The 25,850-nt window shown below is 49.0% G+C and overlaps 1 protein-coding gene and 1 pseudogene across 1 annotated transcript; both read right to left on the reverse strand.

The window, feature by feature from the left end:
* Positions 1 to 25,850, reverse strand: part of LOC134149703 (capping protein, Arp2/3 and myosin-I linker protein 2-like) — a 266,237-nt pseudogene that overhangs the window by 56,729 nt on the left and 183,658 nt on the right.
* On the reverse strand, positions 14,672 to 15,481 carry LOC134149655 (transcriptional repressor CTCF-like). The gene is given in 6 exon segments (XM_062592891.1): positions 14,672 to 14,755; positions 14,757 to 14,926; positions 14,929 to 14,983; positions 14,985 to 15,090; positions 15,092 to 15,210; positions 15,212 to 15,481. Coding segments are annotated over 6 exon segments (804 nt in total).

Below are 25,850 nucleotides of genomic sequence, written 5' to 3' on the forward strand. Positions count from 1 at the left end.
CATTAGAAATCTTACATGTAAAAAAGCTGACTCTGTAAAGCACAATATAAATCTGGACCCCCCCCCTTTAAAAAAAAACAACCTCCCCCAACAACCGCACTCAAACAAAAAAAAACTTAGTCTGATAATAGTGATTTCCCCCCCCAAGAAAAAGCTTTGAGAATGCAAAGCAAGAATTTAAGTCTTCAGAGTTACTCTAAATTAAGTTCATATTTCATGTAAAACTCCAGCTCCAAACAACTATTTCCTCTATGTTTAGACTTCTCTGAACAACACTTGATTGGCATCTTCTCTTAAAAAAAAAAAAAAAAAAAGAAAAAGAAAAGAAAAAAAAAGAAAAAAGAAGAAAAAAGAAAGAAAAAAAAAAAACAAGGATAAGTAAATTTCTTGGGAGTATCCTGAGCTTCATTCCTGTTTCCATTTATGGGCACTGCCTTGCCTCAGAAGGCAGAACACAGGATGAACTTGAGCACAGTGCCCTCTGTGGGTCAAAGGAGCCCCAGGATGCAGACAAGGCTCAGTTAAAATTTTATTTCAATCTAAATGGTCTGGACTCAGAGCTACACGACTCTAGTGATTTCTCATGAAAACTAGGCTAAATCTAGCCAGGGCATCAACAGCATGTAATAATTCTAAAGCTCAGTATTTTAGCAGGTAGGTCTTAATTTTAACTCTCAGAACTTTTGTATAAAGGCATTATCTCCTTTTTGACAAATTTCTCCTCTCTTCTCTCTTGCCCCAACAACCCAGCATTATTCTCTACACAGGATTGTTTCAAAACCCCTCAGAACACTCTAAGACACCCCCAAACACCTGCCACCTTCAAAAAAACCCCATCCCCACCTCCCCCCCAAAAAAGCACACAGAACTAACTCCACCTAATCATCTTATGAAGCTTGTGATCAAATTCTAATTCCAATCCCAGAGCTGATAGGAGACATCCACATTTTCTCATTTTATCTGTTGGCCTCTCAGACCAACTAATAGGACCTCTTAAAGCTATCTTTTAAACTCCGTACATTTCGTATCATGTCACTACCAGCTGTCTAAACATAGCCTTGCGCATTCGTTTCTGAAATACATGGGCATATATACATAACATGAAACGTAGCTCTCAGTCTTTATTAGACTTCAGAAATACAAGACACGTAATTATTATTATTTCAGAGAATACTCGCTTTTACTGTTACGGCCTTTTCTAATATCCTGCACTACTTCTTTGAGAAAAAAATGTTCCTCTCTTTTTTCAGTCTGCTTGGACTAGGGTCACTTACTAATGTGCAGCCTTGGTAGTCTCTATGTTTCTTGTGGGCAGCAGCAGTCTCCAGGGGCACCAGATACCCAGAAATATTGACATACGGTTTCATGTGCACACCCTGCAGGGATCCTGCTTCTCCTTTTTCTTAACACTCATCAGCCTTTCAAGTCACAGCAAATCCATATGGACAAACAGCTGAAGAACACAAGATGATGCAAGTACTTTACACTAACCAGCAGCGATCAGAACGGAGCTTTGGTCTTTAGCCTGCAGCAATTGTGAAAGCGTGCCCAGTTGGGCTGACACCGACCTCCAAGCGACTGACGCCCAAGTCACCTCAGAGCCACAAACAGCAGACACGGCCCTGCCACTGGCCTGCACGCCGCTCAGCCACAAGGCATCTCACAAGCCTGACCATAGCACCGGCCTGTCACGCACGCAGGCACAAGGCACTTCCCAACCACCACCACCAGTGGCCACAGCATTGGCCTGTCACGCACGCATGCACAAGCCACCAGCGCTTTGAAGATTGCGAGGGGTAGGTAAGACAAAAACAGCAGAATAACCCAGAAGTGACCTTAGGTTCATTAAGGCTTATTAACATATTAAACTTCACACCCCTAAATGAATAATGAGATGGAAATGACATGATAATGATGTTACCGCCTCTTTTTCGCTTCCTAAGCTAATTAACAAGAATGTGAAAGCACAAGCGCAGGGCGATTACCTGAGGTAATGAAACTGAAACCAATAGAAAGATTTGTATGAAATACTCCCTGAAAAGTGTGTATAAATCAAGAATGAGAAGGGGAGAAGGTGTGCTAGCTTTGTGGATTTACCACCTAGCACCCATCTCTGCACAGAAATGAAATAAAGAAATATCTTGACCCTGTGTGTCTATTGGTTGCTTGCACACCAGGTAACCGAACCCAGATTTTGGGAAAACAGTTTGGGAAAACAGATGGGACTTGCCAGAAGGCCTTGCCCAGATCATCTTGCCGTTCCCGACAACAGACTGGATCGGATCGAGCTCCAGCGCGCACCGACCTGTTGATCGGGGAGTCCTCCGACCTCCCTGCGAAGTCAGGACGACAAGAGACTCAAAGGTGCAACGCCAACCAGAGATATTTGTGCCAGGGCGAAAGGGGGGTGAATCTTTGGATTGGTGAGTATAAAATTTACTTACTTCCGCGGAAGATCATGTTGAATTAAGTCGCACGTAGACACTTGGCAAGGGTTGCCTTAAATTGACCAGAGGGGTCAGAGCTGAGTGCGCATGAAGGTACGGGAAAAAAGGTATTTCTAGGAAATAAGGTTGGTATTTCTAGGTAATTGACATGGGATCAAGCCAATCCATGATTCCTCCCTGTAGCCCTTTAGGTTGTATTTTGAAACACTAGAATATTTTTGGAGGAGATCGGATGACAAAAAAAGAATGAAAAGATGTTGTCATCAATGGTGGCCAATGTATAAGTTGGAATGTGATGAGCAATGGCCAAAAAATGGGACCTTGAACCGTAATACTATATTACAGTTACTGCTGTTTTGTTGCCGGAAGGGGAAGTGGGATGAAATACCCTATGTGGAGGCTTTTGTGTCACTATATAGGGAACCAGAAATTCAAAGGGAATGTGAACTTACAAGTAAAGAGGAATCTGTAATGGTTCCAGTAGGAAAGAAGGAAAAGAGCTGGTATTGTGCTAACAGAAATATTCTGAATGGAGAGGAGCAGGAGGATGTACAACTACTGACAATGCCCCCCTCTTGTGGAAACGATTCCACCTCAGTTGAAGCATCGGCCCCCCCGCTAGAAAGCAGAGTCCAGCCCTGTTTCTGGCCGAACTAGGAGATGGAAACAACCTGTTATACAGGCTCCTTTGAGACAAGCAGTGGGACCAGAAGGGCTGCCAGTATTTGTACATGTTCCTTTTACAACCTCGGATTTACTAAACTGGAAGTAGTCTATTGGATCATATAGGGAAAATCCTGAAAAGTTGCATCAGCTTTTGGAGACTATTATGATAACTCATAATCCTTACTGGGGAGATGTGCAGGCGCTGTTGAATAATTTCCTGACAGGAGAAGAAAGGAGGCTGGTAATTGATAAGGCAAAAGAAGAGGGTGAGAGAAGGGACAGAAAGGGGGATCCTGAGGTCTATTTACCCACCAGAAAGGATCCAGAGTGGAATCCAAATAGGAGCGGGGGTAGGGAGCTCTTAAGGCAGTATCAACAGCTAATTTTATACGGGGTTCGGTACAGGGTTCCGAAACCAAACAATGTATCAAAATTGTATGAAGTAAAGCAAGGGCCTGAAGAAAATCCCTCGGCCTTTCATGAAAGATTATGCAAAACAGCCAGAAAATGGACAGACCTGGATCCAAATGAGGAAGCGAATCAAAGACTGTTTAATACGCTATTCATTGGCCAGTCAGCTCAGGATATTAGAAAGAAGCCACAGGAGGTAGATGGAGCTGGGGGAATGTCTATTTCACAGCTGATAGAAATAGCGTATAAGGTATAGAATAATCGAGATGAAAAGAGAACAAGAGAAATACAAAATCAAATGAAACTACAGGCTGCTATCCTGGCAGCTGTCCAGAGGAATGAATTCCAAGGCAGGGGCAGGGGAAGCAGAAGAGGTAACAGAGGAGGAAGAGGTGGAAGGGGAGGGAGGCCAGGAGGAGGCCTCCCTAGACCCGCTTTGGGTCCAAATCAATGTGCAATTTGTAGACAGGAAGGGCACTGGAAAGATGAATGTCCAAATCGAAGAAGAATAACAAAGCTACAGAGCCCAGCAAACACCGACCTAATTATGTTAGAGGAGTCAGATATGGAATGAAGGGGACGGGGGGAGAAAATTAGAATTTCCTCAGCTGATCCCCTGGTTGCAGTAAAGCTGGGGAATGAAACTATAGATTTTTATTAGATAGTGGAGCCACTCATTCAGTGATAACTAGTTGTAAAGGACCCTTAAGTAAGATTACTACCAAGGAGTACTAGTATCCATCCAACTGTGCCAAACCCATCTACTCTTTAAGCCTCGGTGCCTAACAATTGTTTCACAGTGCTAGATTTAAAACATGCTTTTTTCTGTATTCCTATAGAAGAACAAAGCCAGACAATTTTCGCCTTTGAATGGGAAAGTCTCACTACGAGGATGAAGGAGCAGTTATGCTGGACGGTTCTTTCTCAAGGATTCAAGAACAGTCCTACCCTGTTTGGTGAGATCTTGGCCAAAGAACTAGCCCAATGGCAGGAAGGTAACAAAGATGTCACTCTTTTACAGTATGTGGATGACATTTTGATTGGAGCGGATTCAGAGCAAATATGTTTAGAGGCGACAGTGAGTCTGTTAAATTTTTGGGGACTTGTCAGGTATGGTGTTTCAAAGAAAAAGGCTCAGATTGCGAAGAAGGAAGAGCAATATCTTGGTTTTAAAATATCAAAAGGACAACGTGCACTAGGAGTGGAAAGAAAAGAGGCTATATGCCGAATTGCAGTACCCCGCACGGAAAGACAGCTGAGGGGATTCTTGGGAATGGCAGGATTTTGCCATATATGGATCCCTAATTTTGGGCTGATAACTAAACCTTTATATGCAGCCCTAAAGGGTCCAGGAGAATGGTTAGAGTGGACCCCAGAATGCCTTACTAGTTTTAATGAAATAAAAAAGAAATTGATGGAAGCTCCAGCATTGGGACTCCCAGATATGGCTAAACCCTTTCAATTGTATGTACATGAGCGACAGCAGGTGGCCTCAGGAATAATGACCCAAATGCTTGGGAGCTGGAAAAGACCAGTGGCGTATTTTTCTAAACAATTAGACGAAGTAAGTAAAGGATGGCCGGCCTGCCTCCGGGCTATAGCAGCCACCGTCTTATTAATACAAGAGGCCCGCAAATTGACTCTGGGACAGCCCTTAACTGTTTTTGTACCACATGCAGTATCAGCAATTTTAAATCAAAAGGGGCATCATTGGATTTCCCCGAGCAGACTGGTAAAATATCATGCTGTGTTATTGGAACAAGGAGATATTACCTTAAAGGTGGTACCGACCTTAAACCCTGCTACTCTGCTACCTGGTGAAGAGCAAAAAGAGTTACAGCATGACTGTTTGGCCACTATAGAGCGTGTATACTCTAGCCGGCCGGATTTAAAGGATGAACCTTTGCAGAACCCAGATGTGGAACTATATACAGATGGTAGCAGCTTTGTACAGAATGGAGTGAGAAAGGCTGGATATGCAGTGGTGACTCAATGGAAAGAAGTAGAAGCTAAACCATTGCCACAAAACACCTCAGCACAACAGGCTCAAATAATTGCCTTTATACGAGCCCTTGAAATCGGAAAGGGCCAAAGAGTAAATATATATACTGACTCAAAGTATGCTTTTGGGGTAGTTCACGCTCATGGAGCGATTTGGAAAGAACGAGGGCTCTTAAATTCTCAAGGAAATAATATAAAGTATGGACAAGAGATATTGTTACAAGCAATAATGGAACCCGAAGAAGTAGCTATAATGCACTGCAAAGCCCACCAGATGGGAAATAGTGAAGTGGCACAAGGAAACAGGAGAGCAGATGTGGCAGCCAAAAAGGCAGCACTAGCAGGACAGGTGATTGGGGCTTTATTACCCAGTAGAAAAATACAAATGAGACCTCCTGAATATTCAGACAAAGAAAATTGATTGGCAGAAAGGCTAAAATGTACGAAAAATTCTGAAGGGTGGTGGGTCACCCCAAATGGACAAGTTTTAACTACAGCCAAAATGATGGAAGTGCTCCTCAAAAGACTGCATGAAGAAACTCACATGGGAGCAGATGCTACGATAAGCAGCATAAAAAGATATGCTGTGGGATCAAAGATGCTATCAAATGCTGACCTTATTGTAAGGAGATGCCCCACCTGTTGTGCAAATAACCCCAAAATTCAGAAGAAACCACCTATGGGAGAACTAAGAAGAGGATTAATCCCAGGAGAGCACTGGCAGATAGGTTTCTCTGAATTGCCTAGATGTGGTCGGTTTCAAGATTTACTTGTTTTGGTAGATACTTTTTCTGGTTGGCCAGAAGCCTTCCCATGCTCCACCAATTGTGCAAAAGAAGTAATTAAAATTTTACTAAAAGAGATAATTCCTCGATTTGGGATTCCTGAAGGTATATCCTCAGATAATGGACCTAATTTTATTCCAGAGGTGGTTCAAGGAACATCCAAATTTTTACAGATGAAATGGGAATTACGCACTCCATGGAGACCCCAGTCTAGCGGTAAGGTAGAAAGAATGAACCAAACACTTAAGAGACATATTTCAAAACTGTATCAGGAAAACCATCTTAAATGGGCATGTGTATATAGATGTATATATCTATACAGAATGGCCTTGATGAGACTAAGAATAACCCCAAGAATAAAAGAGGGAATAAGCCCTTTTGAAATACTTTACGGGAAACCTTACCCAATTAATGAAATAGGGGAACGAAGTGATCAAATGCATGTAAGAGGGGAAGAAATGTTGAGAGAGTATTTATTGTCTTTGTCTCGGGTACTAACATCTTTACATAGGTACCTTAATCAACGTACCCCCCTTCCACTGGATTCTCCTGTGCACGACTTCAAGCCTGGGGATCTGGTTTATATTCGGACATGGAAGCAAGAACCACTAAGAGAAAAGTAGAAAGGACCTTACCTGCTGCTTCTGACAACTCATACTACAGTAAAGGTGGAGGGAATAAGTCCCTGGACCCACTATTCCCGAATACAGAAGGCACCTTTGAATGATTCGTGGACTCCCACACCCACAAGATATCTCTCAAGATAAGAATACAGAAGTGATGAATTGCACTTGGAAAATTGAACTCTTTTATATGGAAATAGAGTGCTCTTAGTGTTATTAGGTGTTATTTTGCATTCTGATAGCATTGTTAATAATAGAGCTGATTTATAAGAATATTGATTTGTTTAATTTAATTTGTTTGCTATAGAGTTAAGATGGAAAATGAGGACACTGTTAATTTTGTTATGCATGCTCATTGGTACAACTAACCTGACTTTGTAGCTTATACGGGCCTTCAGAAAAAGTGACTCAGATTACTGCTTGCTTATCTGTTCCCCAAATCTCCCGGATTACCCATGCCATGAGAAATACTTAAAATTAACTTAACATCCATGTAAGAATAATTGAAGTTGTTTAAATCAGATATGCTAGACAAGTGATATTAACAAGTCTCAAAGGGGGGAATTGTTAGAGAAATACTGTGAGAAAATCCTCGCAAATAGTTAAAAAGACTCAAGGACAAGGGGGAGAGAAAAACAGTACTGCAAAGGATAACCAGCTTCGGCTAACGAACCTTGATGAAACCACAGCGCTTTGAAGATTGCGAGGGGTAGGTAAGACAAAAACAGCAGAATAACCCAGAAGTGACCTTAAGTTCATTAAGGCTTATTAACATATTAAACTTCACACCCCTAAATGAATAATGAGATGGAAATGACATGATAATGATGTTACCGCCTCTTCTTCGCTTCCTATGCTAATTAACAAGAATGTGAAAGCGCAAGCACAGAGCGATTACCAGAGGTAATGAAACTGTAACCAACAGAAAGATTTGTATAAAATACTTCCTTCCTACTTCCATCCTCCAAGCAACTCTAGCTCTTTGTCAACAGATATGCCAAGGTTGTGACTTAACTCCCTTAAAAGATACTCTCCACAGGGGAGCACTTCAGCAGAAAGAAAAAGCCACTGAACTCTCCCATGCCCTTAAAATAAATAAATAAAAGTCAGAGAGCTAACACTGATTTTGAAAGTTGGTCAAACTTAACAGATAAGATTTCTTAGCTTACGTGTTTAGCTCCTGTTCTAATGCTCTTAAGGGCTGTCAGTCCCACCAGCTTACCTTACTGCATGCATAATCACACTGGTCACGCTTGAAGCGCTTCTCATTCTTGTGAGACTTTTGATGCTGTTTGAGGGCATATCGCTCATGAAACACAGCATCACAGTATCGACACTTCTTGCCCTGCTCAATGTACGAATGCTGCTTTCGCAAATGGACACCTAGGAATGCAAGAACCAGAGCCTTTAATCACATCACGGCTATCCAAGGGTGAAAGAGCCTGGTATACAATCTCTCAGTGTCTTTCCCTCTGTATACTCTTGAGTTCAGGTGAGAAAAGTAAACTGTTAATCTGAGATTCTATCAAAAAATTAATAGGCTTATAATTAACAGCAATCAGCATAATTTCTTGACAGAACTGTCTAGTCAAAAGCTTAGTAAGGTTTTTTAAAGGATTCTAGATTTGGTTAATATCAGCAATCTGTGCTGATACACTTGCATTTGATAAAGTGTTTGCTGATACACCACATAACTTATATTCAAAATTCACTATCTGCAAAATACAGCAGGATTCTTAGACTGTTAGTGTGTAGACTATTTCAAAAATCCATCTCAAAAACATAGCAGCCAGATCACTGATGCCCAGGACTGCTTCGGACAATCTGTAAGGATTCTCTTGGAAGACAGAGCAACATAAATTTTTGCTACTGAAGTTCATGCAACAGATGAAGTCAAGGTAAAACACAGCACTGTCCTCAAGACACTTAAGACCACTCTGAATTGCCTGAATACAGTCAGAAGCCAGGTAATACATTGGGAAACAGGATTTTTTGCAGGATCAGAAGTCAAAGTGACAGGACTAGAGGGTAACAGGGGTACCAACAGCTAACCCCTATCAGAGGTTTTAATCACTTTAAAATCCTCCAAATATGAGCATATTGCACCTGCACAAGGTAGCCTGCTGTAGCTTGAACAATCCTTATGAAAAAAAATCTTCACAGCTATTCTGTTTTTTCCTGTTATAGATCAGTACTTGTTTGCTTCATAGACACTTGGTGTCATCGTCTCAACGTGTCCTTCATTGTAGCACTTTACATCTGTTTGTTATGAAGGAGAACCTACCTTCCCATTATTTGGTTGATATTTTGCTTATAGACAGAATTATGCCAAATCTCAGCCTTTTCTTCACTGAGAAAGATTATCTTCAATTGCTCTGGGAGTAGTACTATTTTTCACCTTCTTGTATATCATAAAAGAGAGCTTGCCTGCTAGAATCATGGGGAACTGCTCACCAGGTCAACACTCTCCTACTGCTAGGAATCAGGGCTTTTGTGACAACTCAGTCTCTCCTATTCTGTCTGTGGCACACAGCTCCACTTCCTGAAAAATGAAATCGTTTAGGCTAATTCAAGCCTTTCAGCTTGATGAAGATATATCTGGGTGATAATTAATGGCCTCCAATACATAGGAGGTCACACCAAATGACCTTCCAATTTCTCGGACCTTAAGTCGTACAGTTAAAATACTAGTCTAAGTTCAATAAATGCCTCGCACCTATGGACATGAAAATAACTTGCCTTGGATGCTTGAAAAACATGCTGCATTTTCAAATAGTGAAAAGCAATTGAAAGTGCTGTTCCCATAGCATGCAGCAGTTACTGTAAGCTAAAAGGCTAAAAGTATGTATTACCAGCCACACTTCTAAGCCTGTGCTTCATTTTGTGCAGTTACTGGATTTACTAGGTTAAAGCGGGGGGAAGACAGCTGATGGGTTACATGAACTCTAATTTTGGGAAGGCATGTTTTGTGTAGCCTTCTGTAGTAACTTCGCTAATGGCCACGTTGCCAAGATACATACCCAAGCCCTTCTTTCTTGCTATAACAGTATCACAGTGAGGACAGTGAAATTTGGCCACATTCTCCGTATGTTTATGTAAAATGTGCATCTTCATGGTACCACTCCGAGCAAAGCGAGCATGGCAGATGTAACATTCATATGGCTTCTCTCCTACAGTAACAGAAGGAAAAAAAGTAGCACAAGCACTTTTATTAACAAGAAACCTAATCAAAAAGCCCTAAAATAAAATAACTCCCCAGAAACCAGCAAACAGCTCAATGATGTTTCTTTCTCTAAAAGTTTTAGTTCCCGTAAATATCACATCTTTCTACAACACAAAGACAAAACAAATTCACTCTTGAGCAAATGAGTTAATTATTAGTCCTTACAATGAGAAACACATTCAAGACCTACATGCAAGATGCTGGAACACTGTGAACATCAAATTTGACATTTTTTTTTGAATGCTCATGCATACAAGCACATTTCTGTCATTAAATTTTAGCAGCCTCATCAGTTTAGCACTCCAGCAGTGTTCCATGCTAGAAAAAAAGTCCTATTTCTATCACAGAAAAGACTAAGGATCTTCACAAACTGCATCCAGACACTGTTGCAATTACACTCAAGAATGAAACTAAAAATGGCTATAACCTTCAGTGGGAAGTAAAACATCAATAAAGAAGATATTGCTCATCTTCATACTGAAAAAGGGCCTGTATTCTGTCACCTCACAGTGAAGGCAAAAATCAGAATCCTCCAGCACATTTCTCAGTGCAATTACTAGTGTCAGTTTATGAATTTATTAATGTTGATAAACAGTGCATTCTCTTCAGCTACAGACTTCATGATAATTTTACATTAAACTTGAATACTTCATTTTGCTGACTCTGAGCATGAGCACCATTATGCACTGTCCCAGCACTCAGACACCAGCACACAGACAGCGTGCTAAAAGCAGGACATCAGTACCAGAGTGGGCCCTCATGTGCCTCTTCAGCGTGTAAGTATCCCTGCTGGCATAGCTGCACAAGCTGCACTGGAATGGACACTCTCCAGTGTGAGAGCGAATGTGGCGTTTCAAATTGCTAACCTGAAAGCCAAGAGCAAGACTGGAGTTAGTAAGCATGAATAGGTAAGATTTCCAAAGTAAAAGAAATCAGTCAAAAATTTTGTTACAGTAACATTTTGTTTCAGTAGCAAGGTTAAAAATAATACAACCAACCAACCTGTTTCAGTGCCAGTCTTGCACTGCCATGTAACCACTCATACTCCCTTTCCCACTCTGTTCCACCTCCCAGTTTTATTCCCAGTCTTGCTCCTACATTCAAAGCAGCCAGATTTTGTCTCCTGCGCTCACCTTACCGGCATCAACCATCTCAATGTCAGAGGATAAGCTAAAATTTGAAAGCATCCTGGACAGACACAGAGAAAAAGCGTTCCAGGAAAGCATGCACCCAGGAACACTGCAGATGTTCTTCCACAGGGTGCCTCCCGGGATGCCCTCCAGTTACTTTCAGGAAGAACATAAATCAGCAACTCAATAAAAAAGCCCTAGCTCTACAATCAACGTGACTTAATCCCGTTACGTTCCTGCCATTATCTAGGAGGCATGAACATAGCGTAAGAATTAGCAGACATGAACGGAAAGCATTTTCTGCTTCAGTAAGAGCAAGCTGCACCAACTGCTGTCTATAAAACCTTGCAACCAGCTCACATAGGACCAACTTGCTTATTCTTTCCTAATTCATGCACTGCAACACAACGCATTCAGCACTTCAGACCTCAGGGCCTGGAATTACAACACCGCAGTCACAGCTCAAAGTTTTGTTTGTTTGTTTTTTTAATAAATAGATAGATAAAACTTAAAACACCCACAAACCCCCACAGCATTCCCCCCCTCAAAAAAAAAAAAAAAAAAAACCCAAACATACACACACAAACTGAAACACCCACACCCAGAAAACTCAATAAATAAATAAATAAAAGAAGATTAAGCACCCAATTCAACATCTCCACTGTAACCTTCCTCCACTGCACAGATCACTTTTTAAAAATTTTGTTCGTGACCTTGCTCAGATTTCCTATCCCCATCTTGCAATGTAGTTTTTATTACATTTTAAAAGCTGTCCTGCAGCACAAGCAACAGTGCTGCTTAGGGCACAGGGTAGAACATTCAAGTAAGCTTTATTTCCTCAAGCAAACTAGATAACCTCTTAGAATTAGCAAAGCTGCTTTTCACTAATTTGGGAAAGCGCCATTCATTTTGGCAACAGTCACTTTATCAGCAGATATGTAAGATGCAAAGTGCACATTTTAAAATTGGAGAGCATCTCTAGTCTTAAAGTACATTCTACTCAGCAGATACCTGCCTCCTTCAACTCCTTTACTCATCTTAAAGGACTGCTCTTTTTAAAAACAATGAAAACTACAGTCTCCAAAGAGGAAATGGAAATGATCTAGGGTTTTGGTGCACAAATATCCTCAGACAGGTTTCCCATCAACTGAGGAAACCCTATCACTTGCATCCAAAAAAACAGACCTAATTCACTCAGAAAGCAGCTGTGCAGACGACCTCGGAGTGCTAGTGGACAACAAGTTGACCATGGGCCACCAATGTGCCCTGGTGGCCAGGAAGGCCAATGGTCTCCTGGGGTGCATTAGGAAGAGTGTTGCCAGCAGGTCGAGGGAGGTGATCCTGCCCCTCCACTCAGCCCTGGGGAGGACTCATCTTGAGTACTGTGTCCAGTTCTGGGCTCCCCAGTACAAGAGAGACATGGAGCTACTGGAGAGAGTCCAGCGTAGGGCTATGAGGATGATCAGAGGGCTTGAGCACCTGCCCTCTGAGGAACGGCTGCGAGAGCTGGGCCTGTTTAGCCTGGGGAAGAGAAGCTTGAGGGCGATCTTATCAGTGTGTATAAGTACCTGAAGGAGGGCATCAAGAGGATGGGGACAAACTCTTCTCAGTTGTCCCACACAACAGCACAAGAGGCAATGGGCAAAAACTGAACCACAGGAAGTTCCACCTGAACGTGAGGAGGAATTTCTTCCCTGTGAGAGTGACAGAGCAGTGGAAGAGGTTACCCAGAGAGGTTGTGGAGTCTCCTTCTCTGGAGATATTCAAAAACCCTCCTGGATGCAATCCTGTCTAACATGCTCTAGGTGACCCTGCTTGAGCATGGGGGTTGACTAGATGATCTCCAGAGGTCCCTTCCAACCTCACTGATTCTGTAATTCATAACCCATTTACTCAGAGGCTTTTCAAAAATGGTCAAGGAGGAAAGTTTGTAACAGATGATGAATAAGTCTTGAAGCATACAAGCATGTACTTGGCACTGTGACAATTAACATACCTCCACACTAGCATAATCACACATTGAACATTTGAACGGTTTCTCGTGGGTGTGTTTGTAGCGGCGATGCCGAACCAACTCTCCACTGGTCACAAAGGCCATGTCGCAATCCGGGCACTTGTGAGGGCGTGTACCTAATCATTTGCAGGAAAGCAGGAAGATGGTGACATTCAGATTTAGTGGCAAAAATATGACACAGCTTCTCCCTCTCAACCCCCCCCACCATGAATCAGCAATGTTCCTTTTGTTCTGAAAGATTAGATTACAGCAGCAAATGGCACGCAGGCGTATAAGCAGCCAATGGACGGAAGATACTGCTAGAGAGTGTACATGCCTTCAATGGGGAAACAAACTCCCTTATTTTCTTATCACTTGGCTATTTGCAAATTTCAAACCATTCAGTTAGATAATGCAGAGGTATGAAAAGAAAGCTAAGAACATGAATTACACTTTTTGGCAGAAGGGTCAAAAGAACATGGTTTTAAATTTGATGACAGTTACGAAATTACTCCTATATTAAGTTTTATAACAGAAACTTAAGTGAGGAACAACGGAAACATTGCTTTCATTCCTACATGTTTTACTGGTCCAGTTTATAACCTATTCCCTGTTTTGTTTTTCTGCTCCATCTGCCTTCTGTTTAGCTCCAGCCTCACCTTATTTTTCCATAGGAAGCAATGGCAGCACAAACCTCAGAACACAGCAAACTGAGGGCCCTAAATAACACCCAAGACAAACAGAATGTTTTCTACAGCTTTAAGTAACTTCGGATCAATCCCAGAGTTCGTTTTGTATCTATGTACAGAATGAGCTTTGCACTAACATGGTCAGGTGAAAAATTGCTCTCACAGGGGAAGAAAAAAAAAATAATAAAGAAAGAGAGCAGCATCGCATAGTTTCTTCCTTCCAGCTTGTCCCATAGAGGAAATCTGACAGATTCAGACAGACCAACTTGCCTATAGAATAAAGACAGAGTAGATTCTATTAGAAGAATGTACACAAAGGTCTGAGTACCTGTGTGAGTGTTGAGGTGCTTCCTCAGTAATGTGACTGTCTGAAAAGCTCCGCCCCCAAAAAACTAATTATACCACTGGTTCCTGATGTAAAACTTTATGGTACACAATAATCTCTTGAATACGCATTACAGCAAAAAGCAGAACCTTTTCAACTGTAGTGATATGGGAATACTAATACCCACAGCATCACACAAGGCAAATGAGCTCCTTTGGCAGAAAAAATAAATAAAATACTAGCCTATAGACAGGGGAGAGTAGGTTTGCCCAGAAACAGAGCTGAGAGCTCTTACACAAAACGGTAAGTGACACTGAGCATGCCTGCTTTACTCCCATTGCATCTACTCAATCACTTCAACTGTATTGCAAGGTGCAGTCACAACCAGTGCAGTTTAGAAATCCGCTTACAAAACCCACCTTTCTTTTTGATTTTGGTTGGTTTAGGTGGCTTCATGTTACCCCACTACTTTTTCTGCATTGACCTCAGACAACAAACCCTCCTGTTGCTCCTCTTCAACATCATACACAGAGACATCCACATCTTTGCCTTCCTCAGTGTAGCGTAGCTTACTCTTTTGGTTTTTCTTTGTTTTTTTTGGCTGGGGCTGATAGTCTGGATCTTTTTGCCATTAGGATCTTCTTGGGGCTGAAGTTCACCTTGTTCCAGCGTCTCCACCTCACCATTTGCAACCCACTTTCACTACCTGGAAGCCTTCTGGTAAAGGGGGAGTGTGACAGATCATGGGCTCTCCCTCTTGCAGGCCTCCTTTGGAAACCTCATTTTCATATGCTCCTGAGTTCTTCCACAGAAGTGGTGGCAACAGGTACAGTCACTGGAACTGGTACTTGGACCAGCTGAAGCTCACCAAGATTTATAGGCTGCTCTTCCATATTAACAACCTGAGGTGTTCTGATTCTGTGTGTCATCCACTGTAGCCGGCACTGCACCTTCCATTACTTCAGTCTTCATTTGAAGAAGTGTTGGATCCAACTGTTCCATCATAACCATCTGCACACCACTGTTGACATCCTGAACTACTTCACCCCCATCTGCTTGGTTTGGTGGTATACGACAAGCATCGTCCTCCTGCCCAGCTTTACGGCGTCTTTCATAGGTTTTTCTCTCTTTTCCCTTAATAAAAGTTTCTGATTCTTCCACCATAGCTTCAACTGCCTCACCTTCCATTTCACCTTCTTGCTGTTAAAAAAACAAAACAAAAGAAAAAGCAGAGGGACAAGTGGCCTAATCAAAAACCATCAGCTCAACAGCAACAGCATACTGCAGCCAGTTTTAAGAAAACAAATCCAAAACTGTAAGCATTAGTCTCTGCTAGCGTATTGTCGCTGTAAATCAAGGTGATCACAGAATCCTGCCTGGAGTGAAACAGCCGCTGTACCAGTTTCATGGAAAGGAAGGAAAGCAAGGAAGAGAGATTAAGGGATATGTATGTTTCTCCTTCTCAAGGACTGCAAATTGCTAAGGCAAGTGATACGGCACGATTGCTCCTTATTACCAATCTATGTAAAATAAGTAAGCTGAATATCAGAAGCAGTCCTGTGCTATAATCACATTATTTTTATGTCATTAGAAATCTTACATGTAAAAAAGTTGACTCTGTAAAGCACAATATAAATCTGGACCCCCCCCCCCCTTCAAAAAAAAAACAACCTCCCCCAACAACCGCACTCAAACAAAAAAAAAAACTTAGTCTGATAATAGTGATTTTTCCCCCCCTAAGAAAAAGCTTTGAGAATGCAAAGCAAGAATTTAAGTCTTCAAAGTTACTCTAAATTAAGTTCATATTTCATGTAAAACTCCAGCTCCAAACAACTATTTCCTCTATGTTTAGACTTCTCTGAACAACACTTGATTGGCATCTTCTCTAAAAAAAGAAAAAAATTAAAGAAAGAAGAAAAAAGAAAAAAGAAGAAAACGAAGAAAAAAAGAAAGAAAAAAAAAAAAAACAAGGATAAGTAAATTTCTTGGGAGTATCTTGAGCTTCATTCCTGTTTCCATTTATGGGCACTGCCTTGCCTCAGAAGGCAGAACACAGGATGAACTTGAGCACAGTGCCCTCTGTGGGTCAAAGGAGCCCCAGGATGCAGACAAGGCTCAGTTAAAATTTTATTTCAATCTAAATGGTCTGGACTCAGAGCTACATGACTCTAGTGATTCAACAATTTTCTGGACCCTGTGTGTCTATTGGGTGCTTGCACACTGGGTAACAGAACGCAGTTTGGGGACAACACAGGGATAACTACAAATAGCATGAACACGGGCTGGGGAAGCTCTAGGGTGAAGGAGTAGCCCTCCCAGGGCAGGGTCATTCCCCCATGGACAGGGGGCTGCGTGGGGTAGGGCTGCTCACAACTCCTGCTCACCCCCAGGACACTTCCAGGGGCTTCTCAGCAGGTAGCTGCAGGCAGGGATGACACCAAAGGCAAGGAGCTTCCCCACATCTCTGCTTTCAGGTCCCTGCTGCTGGGGTGGGGGGAAGGGAGAGGAGCTGCCAAGCCTGGGCAAGAGCCTGAGACTCCAAAGCTGATGGAGAGACCAGCAGGTCTGTAGGGAAGCTCACAAAGTTCCTTTGCCGACATGCACAGCACCAGCAGCACCTTTGCTGGCCCCAGCAGGATCTGTCCCCGCTACCCCGAGCACCTGCCAACACGCAGATGCCCCTCAACACTGCCTCGCTGCTGGGAGGTGTCTGTGGGGCAGAGCTGAGCACACAAGGCTGTGATGGGCCTGTGGGTCATTGCTCTCCTGAGGAAATGTCACCTTCAGACCCTCGACTGTCTCTGGGGAGGTGTCCTGAGGGGCTGTGAGCGTCCTCCAGAAGGGCACAGCTCTCCCACAGCCGCTTTGCCGTGATACCCAAGAGCTCTGGCCATGGCCGTCAGGAGCCTCTGCACATCCTGCTCCTCACGGTGCCCACAGCCGGGCTGGGCTCAGAGAGGAGCTGGGGACCTGCCCCAGGGAAAGCGGGGCTGTCAGCAGGGGCTCCGGGGTGCTGGTGCCTCCTGCCTCCAGCCTGGAGACACCACAAGCACCGCTGCACTCGCGGCCTCTCCTCACAGCTGGGATGGCGCTGAGAAATGGCCACCACAGCCGGCACCGAGCCATGGGGCTGTTAGGAGAAAGGGTGCAAGAGCCGGGGGCTGCCGGGGGCCGGAGGCGGCCCGGGCCGGGCCGGGCCTTCCCCAGCCGCTGCTGCCCCACAGCCAGGCCGCGGCGGCTCCGGCTGCCCCCGCGCGCACAGCCGCTCACCTTACCCAGCCCGCGGCCCTCGGCCCCGGCGCAGCAGCTCCCGGCGCTGCGGCTAAAGGCTCCGGGCGGCCCCGGGCCAGGAGACGCTGCCCCGCGGCAGCAGCCGCCTCTCACCCCAACTCCCCCGCAGGGCCCGGGTAGCCCCGCACCCGCCCGCCCCGCCCCTTCCTGCCCTCCTCTGGGCCACTGCACATGCTCTGCCCTGACCGGCCACGACCCTGCACTCTTTGCAACGCCCCTCCCCTCTCCTCAGGGCCCCCTCGCCTGGCCCCGCCCCCGCAGACGGGGCTGCCCGAAGCGACCATGGAGGAGCTGGAGCTGCTGGCGGAGGCCTTCGGTGACCTGCTGCCGCTGGGTGGGGACTGGGGGCACTGGGGGGGACTGGGAGGGACTGGGGGGACTGGAGGGACTGGGAGGGACTGGGAGGGAAAGAGGGGCTGGGAGGTACTGGGGGGTACTGGTCTGGGGGGGACTGGGAGAGACTGGGGGACTGGGGGAGTCAGGGGGGACTGGGAGGGACTGGGGTGACTGGGGAGGGACTGGGGGGCACTGAGGGGAATGGGAGAACTGGACTGGGAGGGACTGGGGGCAACTGAGGTGTACTGGGAGAGACTGCAGGGATTGGGGGGGACTGGGGGCACTAAGGGGAATGGGAGAACTGGACTGGGAGAGACTGGGGGCGACTGGGGGGTACTGGGAGAGACTTGGGGCACTGGGAGGGACTGGGGGGACTGGGGGTGACTGAGGGGAGTGGGAGAGACTGGGGAGACTGAGGGGACTGGACTGGGGCGACTGGGGGACCTGGGGGGGATTGGAGGGACTGGGGGGGGGACTGGACTAGGGGACTCGGAGGGACTGGGGGGGACTTGGAGGACTGGAGGGACTTGGGGGGGACTGAAGGGACTGGGAGGGAGTGGGGGGAGGACTGCGGGGACTGGGGGGACTGTGGGAACTGGGAGGGACTGGACTGTGGGGACTGGGGGGGACTGGTGGGACTTGGGGGGACTGGGCTGGGGGGACTGGAGGGACTGGGGGGACTGAGAGGGACTGGGGGGGACTGGGGGGCACTGAGGGGAATGGGAGAACTGGACTGGGATGGACTGGGGGCAACTGGGGGGTACTGGGAGAGACTGGGGGGATTGGGGGGGACTGGGGGGCACTGAGGGGAATGGGAGAACTGGACTGGGATGGACTGGGGGCAACTGGGGGGTACTGGGAGAGACTGCGGGGACTGGGAGGGACGGGGGGGACTGGGGGGGGACTGGACTGGGGGGGAATGGGAAGATAGGGAGGGACTGGGGTGGACTGGGGGGCACTGAGGGGAATGGGAGGACTGGACTGGAGGGACAGGGGGGACTAGGGGGACTGGACTGGGGGGAATGGGGGCAACTGGGGGGGGCTGGGAGAGAGTGGGGGACTGGCCGTGGGGGACTGGGAGGTACTGGGAGAGACTGGGGGGACTGGGAATAATGGGGGCATGGGGAGGACTAGGGGGCACTGGGAGGGCCTGCGGGGCACTTTTGGGGCAGGGGGACACTGGGAGGGGTCACTGCGGCGGTGTGTGCGTGCGGGGGACACTTCGGGGACAGCAGCCCCACAGCGCCGCCTGGCCCCACAGTGGAGGAGATTCCCGAGGAGGTGGTGCTGCCCCCGGCCCCTGGTGAGCACTTGGGGGGCACTTGGGGGCTGGTGGGGGACCTGGGGTTCAGCGGGGCACATGGGGGCTAGGGGTGCTTGGGGGGCAGCATCTGAGCCTGTCTCTGCCCCACAGTGCTGAGAACCCCGGAGGGGCCCGTCCTGCCCCCGCCACCCCCCAACGTACGTGTAGGGCTGCAGGGGAACTTGTGGGGCGTGTGGGGCTGGGGGGGATGTGTGGGCTTGGGGAGGAGCTGGGGGGGAGGTGTAGGGTGGTGGAGGAAGTGTGGGGTTGGGGGGATGTATGGGCCGGGGGGGGGGCTGGGGGAGGACATGTTGGGCGGGGGAGGACGTGTGGGGCACAGAGGGGTGTGTGGGCCTGGGGGGGGGCACAGAGAAATATGTGGGAATATGACGGGGAATATGTGGGGCGTGGAGAGACACGTGGGGCTGGGGGTGTGTGGGAGGATGGAGGGGGACGTGTGGGGTGTGGAGGGACGTTTGGGGCCGCCCCAGGCCCTCCCCGCTGGTGCCGCCCCCCCCATGACTTCTGGCCCCAGCTGCCCCCTGAGACGCTGCGAGAGCAAGTGCAGTGGCTCCAGGCCCACTGCCGCCCCCGATGAGCGGGGCCCAGGTGTCCATGGGAGGGTCCCAGGCATCCGGGGGAAGGGCCCAGGCATCCGGGGAAGGGGGCCCAGGCGTCCGGCCGCCCCCAGGTGCCGTGCGAGGCGCTCGAGCCCAGCATCCCGGCGCTGTCGTCCTCGGGTGAGTGACCCCAGCAGCGCTGTGGGGCAGGGAGGAGGCTGTGGGGTGAGCATGGGAACCGGGTGGGGGGAGGTGGGTGCTGGTCACCGTGGGGCAGTTGTGGGTCGCCGTGGGGCGTTTGAGGGTTATTGTGGGTCACTGTGGGGTGGTTGTGGGTCACTGTGGGGCAGTTGCAGTTGCCGTGGGGCAGTTGGGGATTATTGTGGGTCACTGTGGCGCGGTTGTGGGTTGCTGTGGGGTGGTTGTGGGTCATCGTGGGGCGTTTGGGGATTATTGTGGGTTGCTGTGGGGCAGTTGTGGGTCACCATGGGGCAGTTGTGGATTACTGTGGGGCAGTTAGCGGTTGCTGTGGGGCGGCTGATGGCAGTTGCAGATCACCATGAGGCAATTGTGGATTACTGTGGGTGGTTGAGGGTGGTTGTGGGTCACTGTGGGGTGGTTGTGGGTCACAGGGAAGTTGGGGGGTCACTGTGGGGCAGTTGCAGCTGCCTTAGGGTGGTTGTGGGTGTCTGTGGGGTGGTTGAGGGCAGTTGGGGGTCACCGTGGGGCGGTTGGGGGTGATGGTGGGTCACCATGGGGCAATCGCAGTCTCCGTGGGGTGGTTGTGGGTCACCGTGGGACAGTAGCACTTGCCATAGGGCAGTTGGAGGGTCATCATGGGGCGGTTGAGGGTCACCGTGGGGCGGGTGGGGGTCGCCGTAGGGCAGTTAGGGGTCGCTGTGGGGCAGTTGGGGGTCGCCATGGGGCAGCCGTGGCCTCTCCCCAGAGATTTCCCTGGAGGTGACGGAGGAGGAGCTGCGGTGAGTGGGGACCTGCGTGTGGGGCGGGGGGCAAGCGTGCACGGCAGGGATGCGTGTGGGGCTGGGGACCTGCGTGTGGGGCTGGGGACAAGCGTAAGGGGGGTGGGGGACCCACGTGTGGGGGGCAGGGACATGTGTATGGGGGGCTGGGGACAGACATGGGGCAGGGATGCGTGTGGGGCGAGGAACACGTGTGTGGAGTTGGGGACACACGTGTGTGGGGTGGGGACATGTGTGGGGCAGGGATGTATGTGGGGCTGGGGAGACACGTGTGGGGCTGGAGACATTGTGTGGGGCTGGGGACACACACGTGTGGGGTGGGGACGCATGTGTGGGTCTGGGGACCCACGTGTGTGGGGCAGGGGACTGGCATGTGGGGCTGCCGACCCACACGTGTGGGGCTGGGGGCCCATGTGTGTGGGGCAGTGCTAACCCCCCCCACCCCTGCAGCCCCCCCCCAGCACCTCCTGCCCCCGTGGCGCTGCCCAAGGGGCCCGAACCCAAACTGCCGCCCGGGCCCCCTCACCATCACCGCCTAGCTGCAGAGGTGCCCGGACGCCTGGGCCCCCTCTCCCAGACACCTGGGCCCCTCCTGCCCGGACGCCTGGGCCCCTCCTAGCGGCCTTGACCCCTCCCAGATGCCTGGGCCCTCCCGGACGCCTGGGCCCCTCCCCGCAGGCTGGTGCTGGCGGAGCTCTCGCGCATGGGCCAGTCGGACCTAGTGTCGCTGCTGCCCCCCGGGGCCTCATCAGCCGCCTCTTCAGCCTGCTGCTGGGTGAGTGGCACCGTGGCGCTGACCCACACGGGTGTCCCCCCCTCCCCGCACGCGTGTCCCTGCCCTGCACGCGTGTCCCTGCCCCACACGCAGAGCTCCACGGCGCCGGCGTGCTGCGGCTGGAGCAGGCCTGGCCCTACTGCCCCATTGCCGTGGGGCTGGGGCCCCGCTTCCCGACACCGGTGGCAGCGCCCTGAGAGAGGCTCTGCCACACGGACATGCCAGCCCCACGGACACGCCATGGACACACCAACGCCAGCCCCACGGACGCACCGGGATCGGCCCCACGGACAGGCAAGGCGCAGCCCCATGGCGACCCCTTTATTGCCCTGGCGCGGGGACGTCACCTGGTGCCTCAGGAGCCTCCCGGTGTCGGGACCGGTTCTTGCCGGCAACAGCGTGACGTCACCGTGGGGCCCAATTTCCCCCCCTACACACAGTTGACATCAGCATGACGTCACTGGGCGGAGGAGGGCAAAGGACCCGAACCGCGGAGGGGATGTGTGTGGGGTGGTGTCCGGTTGTACTTGGGGGGAGCATCCAGCTGTACTTCACGGGTGTTTCATGGTATCTGCCTGTACTTTGTGGGGGTTTGGGGGTACCTGGGGGATGGGTGTTGGGGGCGTCTGGTTGTACTTTGTGGGTGTTTGGGGCTGCATTTGGGGGTTTCTGATCCTGCTTTGCAGGGGTCTGGCTGTACTTAGGGGGCCTGGGGCTGGACTTCGGGGTATCTGGGGGGGGGCATGCGGCTGTATTTTGGGGCGGTATTGGGGGGCGTCTGGTTGTCCTCTAGGGGTGTGTGGCTGTCATTGGGGGTGCGGGACTGTGGATGGAGGTGTCTGCCTGTACTTTGAGGGTGTTCGGTTGTACTCTGGGGGTGTCTGGAGGCATCTGGCTGTACTCCAGGGCCGTGGGGCTGTACTCTGGGGTCGTCCAGCTGCATGTGGGGGTGCCCGGCTGTACTTTGGGGGCACAGGGCTATACTTGGGGACGCACACATGCACGCACATGGGGCGTCCGGCTGTCCAGCGGGGGTCACTCCTGCAGCAGCGCTGACACCGTTGGACCCAGCTGGGGGAGGGGTGCCGCCATCGCGCTGCGACCCACAGCGCCCCCCAACAACACCCCCGCTGGCCCCCCCAACCGCCCCGGCACCACAAATACCCCCAAACCGCCTTGTCACCCCAGCTATACCCTCAAATACCCCCCCAAACCACCTTGTCACCTCAAATACCCCCCAAATCACCTTGTCACCCCAGCTACACCCTCAAATTCCCCCCCAAACCCCATTGTCACCCCCAAATAACTGCCAAACCGCTTTGTCACCCCAGCTACACCCTCAAATACCCCCTAAAAGCATGTTGTCACCCCAAATACCCCCCCTGCTCCTATAATACCACCCCCAAATACCTGTCCCGGGGGTATATACAGCCGCACAGGGACAAATGCAACCCTGCCCCCAGCCTGTCCAGAGACCCCCCCCCAAATACCCCCTTGGGGCCCCCCCAGGACCCCAACATCCCCCCGACCCCGAATGACCCCTGGGGACGCCCAAATACCCCCCAGGACCCCTAATACCCCCCTGGGATTCCCAAATGCCCCACCAAGGACCTGAAATGCCCCCTGGGACCCCCAATATCCCTCTAGGACCCCAAATACCCCCCCAGAGACCCCAAATCCCCCCAGCCCCCCCCCCCCGGACCCCAATTCCCCCCCAGGACCCCCCCCAGGATCCCCCCCCAGGGCCCCTCGTGGGACCCCAATCCTCTCCCAGGCCCCCCCCAGCCCCCAATTCTCCCTCAGGCCCCCCCTGGACCCCAATCCCCCCCCAAAGCCCCCCCGGGCCCCTCCCAGGCCCCCAATTCCCCCCCCAGGACCCCTCGTGGGACCCCAGTCCTCTCCCAGGCCCCCCCCAGCCCCCAATCCTCCCTCAGGCCCCCCCTGGACCCCAATCCCCCCCCAGGGCCCCCCCGGGCCCCTCCCAGGCCCCCAATTCCCCCCCAAAGACCCCCAGGGCTCCGCCCGGCCCCCAAACCCTCCCGGGTCCCCCCAAGACCCCAATCCTCCCCCAGGGCCCCCCCCAGGCCCCTCCCTAGGACCCCAATCCCCCTGTTGTCCCAAAATCTGGGTTCTGTTACCCGGTGTGCAAGCAACCAACAGACACACAGGGTCGAGATATTTGTTTACTTCATTTCTGTGCAGAGATGGGTGCTAGGTGGTAAATCCACAAAGCTAGCACACCTTCTCCCCCTCTCATTCTTGATTTATACACACTTTTCAGGGAGTAATTCATACAAATCTTTCTATTGGTTACAGTTTCATTACCTCAGGTAATCGCCCTGCGCTTGTGCTTTCACATTCTTGTTAATTAGCATAGGAAGCGAAGAAGAGGCGGTAACATCATTATCATGTCATTTCCATCTCATTATTCATTTAGGGGTGTGAAGTTTAATATGTTAATAAGCCTTAATGAACCTAAGGTCACTTCTGGGTTATTCTGCTGTTTTTGTCTTACCTACCCCTCGCAATCTTCAAAGCGCTGGTGGCTTGTGCATGCGTGCGTGACAGGCCAATGCTGTGGCCACTGGTGGTGGTGGTTGGGAAGTGCCTTGTGCCTGCGTGCGTGACAGGCCGGTGCTATGGTCAGGCTTGTGAGATACCTTGTGGATGAGCGTCGTGCAGGCCAGTGGCAGGGCCGTGTCTGCTGTTTGTGGCTCTGAGGTGACTTGGGCGTCAGTCGCTTGGAGGCCAGGGACGTCAGCCCAACTGGGCACGCTTTCACAATTGCTGCAGGCTAAAGACCAAAGCTCCGTTCTGATCGCTGCTGGTTAGTGTAAAGTACTTGCATCATCTCGTGTTCTTCAGCTGTTTGTCCATATGGATTTGCTGTGACTTGAAAGGCTGATGAGTGTTAAGAAAAAGGAGAAGCAGGATCCCTGCAGGGTGTGCACATGAAGCCGTATGTCAGTATTTCTGGGTATCTGGTGCCCCCTGGAGACTGCTGCTGCCCACAAGAAACATTGAGACTATCAAGGCTGCACATTAGTAAGTGACCCTAGTCCAAGCAGACTGAAAAAAGAGAAGAACATCTTTTTCTCAAAGAAGTAGTGCAGGATACTAGAAAAGGCCGTAACAGTAAAAGCGAGTATTCTCTGAAATAATAATAATTACGTGTCTTGTATTTCTGAAGTCTAATAAAGACTGATAGCTACGTTTCATGTTATGTATATATGCCCATGTATTTCAGAAACGAATGCGCAAGGCTATGTTTAGACAGCTGGTAGTGACATGATACGAAATGTACGGAGTTTAAAAGATAGCTTTAAGAGGTCCTATTAGTTGGTCTGAGAGGCCAACAGATAAAATGAGAAAATGTGGATGTCTCCTATCAGCCCTGGGATTGGAATTAGAATTTGATCACAAGCTTCGTAAGATGATTGGGTGGAGTTAGTTCTGTGTGCTTTTTTTTGGGGGGGGTGGGGATGGGTTTTTTTTGAAGGTGGCAGGTGTTTGGGGGTGTCTTAGAGTGTTCTGAGGGGTTTTGAAACAATCCTGTGTAGAGAATAATGCTGGGTTGTTGGGGCAAGAGAGAAGAGAGGAGAAATTTGTCAAAAAGGAGATAATGCCTTTATACAAAAGTTCTGAGAGTTAAAATTAAGACCTACCTGCTAAAATACTGAGCTTTAGAATTATTACATGCTATATTACATGAAATATTACATGCCCTGGCTAGATTTAGCCTAGTTTTCATGAGAAATCACTAGAGTCGTGTAGCTCTGAGTCCAGACCATTTAGGTTGAAATAAAATTTTAACTGAGCCTTGTCTGCATCCTGGGGCTCTTTCGACCCACAGAGGGCACTGTGCTCAAGTTCATCCTGTGTTCTGCCTTCTGAGGCAAGGCAGTGCCCATAAATGGAAACAGGAATGAAGCTCAGGATACTCCCAAGAAATTTACTTATCCTTGTTTTTTTTTTCTTTCTTTTTTCTTCTTTTTTCTTTTTTTTTTCTTTTCTTTCTTTCTTTCTTTTTTTCTTTTCTTTTTTTTTGAGAAGATGCCAATCAAGTGTTGTTCAGAGAAGTCTAAACATAGAGGAAATAGTTGTTTGGAGCTGGAGTTTTACATGAAATATGAACTTAATTTAGAGTAACTTTGAAGACTTAAATTCTTGCTTTGCATTCTCAAAGCTTTTTCTTAGGGGGGGAAAAATCACTATTATCAGACTAAGTTTTTTTTTTTGTTTGAGTGCGGTTGTTGGGGGAGGTTGTTTTTTTTTTGAAGGGGGGGGGGTCCAGATTTATATTGTGCTTTAC

This window comes from Rhea pennata, chromosome 21, assembly GCF_028389875.1.
Source record: "Rhea pennata isolate bPtePen1 chromosome 21, bPtePen1.pri, whole genome shotgun sequence".
NCBI lineage: Eukaryota > Metazoa > Chordata > Aves > Rheiformes > Rheidae > Rhea > Rhea pennata.